The sequence below is a fragment of the Lipotes vexillifer genome, unplaced genomic scaffold, assembly GCF_000442215.2.
Source record: "Lipotes vexillifer unplaced genomic scaffold, Lipotes_vexillifer_v1.1 scaffold944, whole genome shotgun sequence".
Taxonomy (NCBI): Eukaryota; Metazoa; Chordata; class Mammalia; order Artiodactyla; family Lipotidae; genus Lipotes; species Lipotes vexillifer.
In genome coordinates, this window is record NW_006785040.1 from 1,264,388 (window position 1) to 1,274,368 (window position 9,981).

Genomic DNA, 9,981 nt, shown 5'->3' on the forward strand with positions numbered 1-9,981 from the left:
GCTCTTCCAGGTGGCGGGGATGTCACAGGAGCACAGGGGGCTGATGAGCTCCGTGGTGAAGAAGGGGATCCAGCAGAGCACAAACACCCCAATGAGGATGCCCACCATTAGGGCGGCTCTCTGCTCCTTCTGTTCTCTCCATGTGGCCCCTTCTGTCTGGAAGGTGACAGTGGCGTGGCGGACGGTGAACACCATCTCGGGCTGCCGAGCGGAGGCCTTCACCTGGAAAAGGTAAGCAGAGGCTTCAGGAAGAGCCGCCTCTTCACGCCTGCTGGGTCTGGGTGGGCTGAACCTAGACGCGGGTGGGCGTGAGCCCCGCACATCCACTTCAAGAGAACGTCCTCAGTTGTCCGGTGCAGGGACCGGGCAGCATGTGGGGACCACCCTCGGCTATGAAAACGTGCTGACAGAGCTGGGTATTTGCTTACATCTTAGAAATGGAGGGAAAATAGGAACGTCTGCAATAATGCAACGACGATGGAGTCCCTGTTGCCGTCTGTTCAACAGGGAACAACAGAAATAAGCAGAAATAAGCAGGTCATGCAGTATATACAATTTATGACCACGGAACACGAGTAATCAGAAGCCCTAAATCCTTATCAAACCCTGTACGTGTAGGACCCAGTATTCCAAAATCTATAACTTTCTGGGTTTCTGTGAATCCCCTCTAAAAAGTTAGAATTTTCTAGAACTTTTCTTCTGGTATAAGGTTCCTACTGCTGTGCTTCCAGAACATAGTCTACTGTTTGGGACAGTTCACTCACCAGGATGTTTATCTCCCTGTTTATTCTGTGTTCTGCCCCCTCCCCCGACTTTTATGGAAAACAGAGGCTCTAAACTCAGAGTCCCTCCATGTAGGTTCTCTCAAGTCCTCTGGAAGGCAGGTTCCCACTGAACTACGTTCTCCAGCTTCACACCTCTTCTCTAAGGGGGTGGAATTCCTGGGAAAGGAAGCTCTTACCTCCGTTCCAGCCCTATTTTTTAGATCTTTGGGGAACTGGAATAAGGGGTGTCTGATGATGAGGCCCCCTAAATATAAGGAAATTGCAGTGGGCTGATCCGCCAAGTGAGCAAATTAGTTGCTCTAGTCACAATGTGGGACAGTGTCTGGGTCGATCGGTCATTCACTAGTGGTGAGACTACCCTGACATCAAATCCTCTTTTTCCCAACTCCAGCCTTCTGTGACCCCCGTACGCTTGAAAAGGAGAATTACCCAGCTCGCGCCCCAGCAGCACACAACCTTTTAGGCAACGGACTAGGTCAGAAGGTCTGTCTCTTTAATCTAACCCATGTAACCAGTTCATGGCTACATCTATAAATTGGAGTCAAGAGGAACTAACTTCCCTATCGTATAGAATAACTGAGCTGAAAATAGGAACACTATAGTTAAGGGAATGTTAGCTCATGTATGAATTATTAAATTTATGTGATAGCCTTCCTGTCATCTGTTTGAAAAACAGTGAAACCCCAATCATTATACAATTAAACAGAAGATCGTGAATATTGAAACAAATAGTTCCTTTTTCTGCAACTCTTAAAAGCACATATGAAGTAAGAAGTGAAAATTTCTCTCTCCCAGTCTCACCCCTGGGTGGAACCATAGTTACCTTTCTTATTTATTAGTGTATATCTGGGAATGCATTTCAGGGAGTTAACTTATAGAAATGCAAACACAGTTTTAGTTTCATTTTTCAGCATAAAGAAAATAGGGAAAACTACCAATTTCCTTAATAAAACTCAATCCCAAAATGGCATCAAGGCAGCCATTTCCCAAAGATGGCAATGGAAGAATAATTCTGGTCCTGACTCTTAAATCCCTAAGAAATTCTCCTTCCTTTCAGACCTTTTCGCTGGTAAGACTGACCACTCAGTGTTGTGACACCATTGTGATCACCCGTTAACTCTCTATAGCACACCTGGTGTAAAAGCGGAACATTTAAACCAGACTCAAAGGCCCTGGGCTAACAGTAGAAATAAATACAGCAACACATAACTAGATATTCTGGCTTTTGAGCTATGACACACTCTAGGGAATCTCTCCACCCCTCCCATCCCCGCTCCCTGTCTGCCTTCCCTGTGGTCAGTGCCTTTTCAGGTTGACTCCACAAGCCCATGCTTAGTCCTTTAGATACTCAAATTGCAGTTGCAAGACACAAGGAGCCCCATGATTGGACTACCAATGTATGACCAGTCTTCTGTGAAGGGTGAGATTCACCCCCCGTGCTACGTGTTCTATGTGTAGGAGTTTGCTCTTGCATAATGGAAAAAGTTGCAAGGTTTCCATTCTGAGGAGCCATCTTCTCTCCTGATGATTGACACTGAGAATGTCTGCCTCTTTTGAGACTCTGCTGGTACCTTCAGACACGGTCCTGACCTGTATCCAAAGGGGCTGCCATATCAGAATGTAGCACAGTACCTCATCATTCGTCTGAGAGACACAGGATCACAGGGTTGTTTGTTTTCCAGGTGTAGCGTAGGATATGAATATTTCTATAGCCCAAGTATTATAAGACAGTTTTATGGAAACCCATCACTTCAAATCTTGGTCCTCGTAAGGGATGTTAAGTGCCGTTAGGTGTGGGCCTGCTTGTGTGGGTATTTGGCAGTTGGACTATGAAATCCTGGATTCTTCCAGTATAATGTACCCGGGTTCTTATGAGCTGTTCCCAAACATCGCATGCATTCATTGTATCTACAAGAATTTTCCACTGTGTGATAGTTCTGATGTTGCATAAGTGTACTGTTAAAGACTCTTCCCAGTTACTTTATTCCTAAGCTTGTCTTCAGGATGATTTCTCTGTCAGTAGGACCCACAGGCATTCTATCCACGGTCCTTTTCACTGAGTTCTTAGCACAGCAGTTTGGGAGCACATTCGCGGGGCCCCTTTCCAGCAAAGAATCTAAATTCATTTTTAACAGTTCTTTTAATGTTCCATGGGGTCTTCTCCCACTTCTTAGAATTCTATTTTGAATTCAAGTTAAACTTTTTTTCCTAAATACATTGTTTTTATGGTTTGCTTTGAGTAAGGAATTTTCATAGGTTAGAGAACTCCATGTTTCTCAGAAAAGCACACTCTATGACCTTGATGAGAAATGCTGAGCATTTTATGGGTCCCTCTCTTGTGTGGCATTCAATACCAACTCACTTGGTGAGAGTGTCATTGGTCTGAAGTGGCTCTTCTGGGACAGCAGAGGCTCAGCTGGGGGGAGGGGCTTTGCTATTGGGGAGTTTCAGGCTCCCGATGTTGGCAGATGGTTGATTTGGTTGCTCACCCCATGGCTCTCTGACTTACAGACTCCTTAGCTCTTTGCTCATCGACGATTGCAATAAAGCACCTAATCAAGTCTGGAGAATAGACTCTATTGATTACTCTGTCAATTACTCATCATGGTCATTAGTAGATTCACAGAAAGAGAGGTAATGGGGCAAAAGAAGGTGAACATTCAAGCCAAATTGCACCTTTCCCATTTATCTTTGAAGTGCTATATCATTTAAAGCACAAACCTCACAATTTAAGATTCACATGAAAAAATTTTCTAAGTGAACACTTAGCCTCACATCTCCAAATAAGCGAATTTTAGGGGGGACATGTACCTATGAGTTAGACTTCTCATTCTTCCAAAATGGTTATGTGTTAAATAACTATTTACTGGTTAATCATAAATCTAGCATGTTCTTTTATTTCCTCAAACTATTCTGCTTCACCTCCCTATTAATATCGCAGATTATCATCAGTAGTGGGTATTGAAGTTAAGGAGTGAAGACTCTTACCTTGGAAGTGTGGCTTCAGGTGATTTGCAGGTGAGATCAGGTCACTGTCACAATGTAAGATGTACTGATGAGTCAGGATGTTCAAGCTAGAAATGATCTTACCCATTTAAGGAGGGCTCCACAAGGGGCAGAATAAGAACATTCCCACAAACTCAGCAAAAGACCAACTATTCTGTAGCTGTGGTAACAAAGAGCCTTGCTACTTGTTTAAACCCCTTCAGTGGATCAAGGACAATGCAGCTCTGTGAATATACACCTGCAAACCAACCAGTCGGTGTCAGCCCTCACTTCTGAAAGTCAGCCAGTTAGGGCAGGACTCACCCCAATAAGTGCATCTCTGAGCTGCAGTCAACCAACAGCAGTCTCACATAGTAACCCCACTCTGGGGATGTCAGCTCACTGCTCCCCTGAATGTCCTCCAGTCCCTGAACTCAATGCTGTCCCCAGTCCCCATAGATGATGGGCATTCTGCTCTGTCAGACAGTGCCTGACAAGTGTAGCTTTCTCTTACTATAGTAAGGAGTATTTTTATTTCAGATACTGTGTGGTGGTTGTATCATCCTTGGACATTCTAGAGAGTCCACTGAGATCATTTTGTGGGTCCTCCACAGGATCCTCGGACTGCAGGTGCATTCACTGTGCCCCCGACTCCAGTTGCCTTTGGATCTGCAGATGCGCATCATTCTCAGTGAGCTGAGTTCCAGCCAGCTCCACTGGGCTCTTCTCACTCTGTGTATTTTGTTATACAAGGATTCGTAACCAAGTGTGTCTTTGAATAAGATCATTCAGCTTAGGTCTTTGTATCAAGTAACTAGACCTTTGTTTGAGAGGTGCACCATTTGGTAATTGACTTACATTTTTGTGTAAGGCTATTAGATCTCTTGTCTTGGAGGTATACCATTTAGTGAAAATTTTTATGCCATAACCTACTTACTATATTGTTGTTTTCTTTGTTTTCACTGTTGTTTGTCTAATTATGCAAAGCCTTGTTTTCATAGGTTTGTTTGTTTGTTTTTTGTGCTGGAATACCTTTTTTTTTCTGTTGAATATAAAAAGGATTGTTCTATAAGGCATTGGCTTGATAAGCTCTAATCCATTCCAAGGCAGATCTGAAGGCTAATGATTTGGGGACTGTTAGACTTATGACCAATTTGTGAAAAAGCAATTGATCAAACTTTGCTTTGGGTTCTTCACAAAACTTAAGTGAGGGCACTCACTATCTTGTCAATTTATGAAAAAAATTGTCACCTTGTCTAGTTGGTATTCCAGCTCATTGGATTGGTGGTCATATGGCCCCTTCTTGGCCTGTGGTCAAGGATCTGAGACACCATTCGCAAGCACAAACTGTTGGCCAACTGTAGTGGCCTTTTTCTTGTGTGTCATGGTTTGTCTAAGTCAAAGTCGCAACCTTCTCCTTTGTGAACTTCTATTTCCTATTTTAAATTGCACTATAATGCTAATTCTTGCACTTCTCTTGATAAATGTGAAAGAAAATTTTTTTACTTAATGAGGAATTTCTGAAAGTCAAAATCAATAAATTAACATATTTAAGATCAACTCTACAAAAATTAGAAGACAAACACTAAAAAGTAGAGAGTCAGCTTCTTTTGTTGTTCTGCTAAGATCTTAAAACAAAATTCTAACTCTAAGTTAGTCTCAAAGATTTTGTAACTTTCCAAAACCTCCCCACCTTGCACATCTACATCTCCCATATTTCTACTCAGCTTTACCTGACCTCCTAAATGAACTATCCTTTCTTCAGGGATTTTCTCAGGAAAAACAAAATCACATTGTAAAATTGCCAGACAAGAAGTCAAATCTATAGAATTTCAGTTAAAACCTTGGTATAGAGCTAAGATATAGGCTATAATTAAGAATTCTTCTAAACTTCAGGGAGAAGGGCAAAAAATTGCTGTAGAATTTAGACTTCCTCTTCCGTTGCGGAGCACAGGCTCCGGACACGCAGGCTCAGCAGCCATGGCTCACGGGCCCAGCCACTCCGCGGCATGTGGGATCCTCCCGGACCGGGGCACGAAATCCGTGTCCGCTGCATCAGCAGGCGGACTCTCAACCACTACGCCACCAGGGAAGCCTGAATTTAGACTTTTTTTAAGAGTACTGAACAAAAGTCTTATTGTCCTGGACTACAGATCAGCAGCAACTAGTTAATTAAAATCTCCCTCAGATGAGGAAAAGTATTTAAAACTAGAAGGATAGAAAAGAGAAGAGCTATATAACCCAGCTGTGGAAATTTAAAATATAAAAATATAAAATACATAAAGCAATTTCAGAAGGCTTTTTTTAAGAGAAGATTAAATAAGGATTCAAAATTGTAAACTAAGTATAGAAAATAGACTTCAGAAAACTTTCAAGCAGTATTCTGATGTAAACCCAGCAGCTGAAGTATAATCTTGTCCTGTCTTTCTATAAATGGGCTCAAACCTGAATTAGGGAATTTAATAAGAAAAAATAAATTTAAATGTGAAATTGCCAGTTTAGAAAATATCCAATATGGGGCTAGACATTTCCAGATATCCTTAGAAAGTAAATAATACAAGATATGGCTCTCTAGATAAAACATTCAAAAGCACCTCTGTTTTCAAAGATTTGGGAGTCTAGACAAGAACACCTGTAAATATTGTCAGCAGAAGAATCCTTGAAAGAATCAATGTCCCCTATTGGCTAAAAATCAAAATGACAACTATCTAAAATCTGTCCAGTGAAGTCACTCCAAGGGAGATATTATCACCCAACAACTTCCTGTCCTTCTAAACTTCTAAGGGGAATTGTCTATAATTACAGATGTACAACAGTACAGCTTTCTGGTTTATATGGGTGTCACCATAACTGCCATTATCCCCACAATTATAAAACAATAGATCCTTCAGCCTAAAATTTTAAAGTCATCTGAAAAGGGAACATGCAAGTCAACTTGTAATAAGTTTTAAAAAATTGAAAACAGAGAAAAAAATTCTTTAAAAAAATGATTGGTTGTACCGATGCTGAAATAAGATCACGAGAGACAAATTTATGGTGTGGCTATTTAAAGGGCTTAAGGGAAAGTAAACCTTAGTTAATACAAAAATTCAAGCAATGAAAATCTTTAACAATCCTGTGTGCCAACTTGTAACTGATATTTCAGGATCATTATCAGAATACTTTAGTTTCTGTAACACAGCTGCAAATTTAATAAGTAGAACCCGCTTCCAGATAAAATGTACTGTTGTCCTTACACATTATCAGATTATAGCTGGTCTGTACATGAAAATGTGTACACTGTATATAATTCAAGACATTACTGAAGAAATAGCAATGACCCTGGGGTCCTTATGGACAAAAGACACCACAGACAGAAAGATTAATTAGACCAGAATGCATCATGAGAGTCCAGATTGATTCTTCCTAGGTTATCATGAATGTGCCTTTTTGTACCAATGTGAAAATGCTGGGCCATACTCCAGGTGGATTAATTCAACCACATGACACCTGTCTAAGAACTATTGCCTATTGAAGCCCACCCCTTAATTCAGTAATTAAGGCTTTGCCTCCTTGCCTCAAAGAAATTACAGGCATCAATTAAACTAGTGTCAGCACATCTTCAGAACTTATATTAAGCCTTTGAATCTTATGTTACCATATGTAGTAAATCCCCATTGCTAACTGAAACCAGCCAACATTTTTCTACTGATTGGTTAACTGTGATTCAGTATCTGTTGTCCAGAGCTTTAAATGCTTCTGCACAGCGCTGTTCTGACAGACGGATATGTTGATTGATGTGCAGTCTGAACATCAGATCTCCACAGATGAAACTTCATCTTCAAGGAGAACCAACAACAGTGGTGAAGATTTGGACAGTTCTTGATGGTCTCTCTTGAAGCTTTGGCTGAATGAGGACCTAGATCAGGGGGATGAAAACTAAACTTAGGGCGAGTCTGCGTGTTCTGCAGCCTGGGTCCAGTCTTGAACGTACTCTGTCAGTCAAGGGCAGTTCCTCTCAGGGGACTTGGTCTTGCAAGCCGTGCCAGTCCCTCACTTCTGAAAGTCAGGCATCCAGGGACGGACTCACTCCAATAAACTCCCACTGGAGTAACGCCCAACAAACAAAGCTGCTCATACAGATGATGTCAACCCACTCAGACCTCGAAAGTCCCCCAGTCCCTTACACTAGCAAGGCATAAATCCAGCTCTGTCTTCATGTCAGCTCTTTAGTAGTGGTTTCATCAGACTTTGTCAAGGGTGCAAGGCCTGCCTGTCTTGTGTTTCCTGTTTTCATCTTGGTATCTGACAAGGGTTAGGCTTTCAGTATGTATTTGAATAAAACTCTGAAGATACAGAACAGGGAAGAGGCGTTGTGTTTCCCTTGGTAACATAGCTAGTTGGTGGTAAAACTCTATTTACAAACGTTGGCACCTGCTACCACCGAGAAATCAGGAAGCCTGGTTTTTAATTAACCCTTCACAGTAACATGAGGACAGAGGCAGTGCCACAGTTTGTGCAGAGCCCTGGATCACTTAGAGGCTTTGCAAAGCCAAGGGACGCATTTTTGAAAGTTATCCGGCAGAGAAAGGACATGAAACAATGCTTTGCTTCTGCTGTCTCCAAAGCCGAGCAGTGAAAACCCCTCTTCCTTCCACACGAAGTCCTCTGAGACAGAAGTATAATTGCTTTTCCCTTTTAAAACTGTTTGGTATTAATTATAAATTGTGTTTACCTGGATAAGTGCCCTGGCAGAAGAGGATCTGTGTAAGGAGGGCCTTGGTGGGCAGCCAGCCTCCTGTTCCCAACCTGGAATCGGGGTGGATGCACACACACGTGGGCACTCCAGGCAGTTTGGTGGCACTCTTACCCATCAGCACTCTGTCCAGTTTAGAAATCTAACAGGTCAGGGTTTCCCAAATCTGGCACTATTAAGATTTTGGTCTGAATAGTTCTTTGTTGTTCAGGCTGTCCTGTGTGTTGTACCATGTTTAGCAGCATCCCTGCTGTCTACACGCTAGATGCCATTAGTACCCTCTCCCCAAGTCTTGGTAATCAAAAACATCTCCAGACATCCCAGATGTTCCCTGGGGTAGGGGAGGGTAATTTGGGTGAGACTTTTGTTCTAGATAAAAGGACAGGTGCCCTCTGACCCCCTTTTCCTTCTTGTTTCTAGAATGATGCCCTCCTCTTTCTCCCATACCTACACCTCTGGTTCCTCTAAGCTTGACTGACTGGTTATAGTTGGAATTAGCTACTGACTCGAAAAATACAATCATATTGCAATGTTCACAATGCATGTCTCTCTCACTAGACCAGACTCTTCATAGGCAAAGATGATGTCTTTATCATTCCTTGACCCCTTGCAGCAAGCCTGTAGTATGTGCTCAGTGTGCTTAATTGAATTTCCTTTGTTGTCCCAGAACCAGTAACAGAAATGGGTGCTGCGTAGTATTCTGATCTAACTTAAATGTGTGAAGCAGGTTCAAGGGATCACCCTTGGCAATGAGTGCGGTAGGGGTTGGGCAGCCTGCACAGCCGGTGGATTCATGTGAACTCTTATGGTCCCTGAATCTTGAATTGTAGGGTCAGATTACCAAGAGTGAACAAAAAGCAGGAAAGCGTGGATGGAGAGAAGATGAGAAAAGAGCCCTCATGGGTGCTGTAGCAGTTGCCATACCTTAAATGCCACTTGTAAAGAGCTGGGGAAGTGTCTGCCTTAGCGTTTTAATTTCCTCCTGCAGCTATACTCATGTCCCGGGAGGCAAGCAAGTGGTCCTCAGCTGCACGGACAGTCTGATCAGGGGTGGGGACAGGCCCAGAAAGTAGCACCACAGGCAGTGGGAGCATATAACAAGGGCAGGCTCCGAGACAGGTGTAAACAGCATCTTTAACCTTGTGTGAGGACAGGAGGATGCTGGGCATGACAGTAACCCAGGAGATACCACACTTTGCAAAATTAATTGGCAAAGAAAAAATAGACTGGGTTGAAACACTAACCTGCTTTGCCTGATGTATGGCAGTCTTCCTGCCAAGTCAGATGACCGTTCCTCCCTTCCCACCTCCTCAAACACCCCCCACTGTAAATGCAGGAAGCTGCACTTTTCTCTAGTGCAGCCCCAGACACCAGCTTCCTCAGGCGTTCTAAAGGATGTTATAGATCCATAGAATTTTCAAGCCTAGTGGGACCCTGTAGAATTATGTAGTCCAGATCCCTCGTTTTATATATAGG

General features: G+C 42.7%; 1 protein-coding gene across 1 annotated transcript in view; it reads right to left on the reverse strand.

Moving 5' to 3' along the window:
• Positions 1–9,981, reverse strand: part of HTR5A (5-hydroxytryptamine receptor 5A) — an 11,442-nt gene that overhangs the window by 201 nt on the left and 1,260 nt on the right. Inside the window, exon 2 of the mRNA XM_007457179.1 lies at positions 22–222. Coding sequence (XP_007457241.1) covers positions 22–222 — 201 coding nt within the window. The remainder of the gene's footprint in view (positions 1–21; positions 223–9,981) is intronic.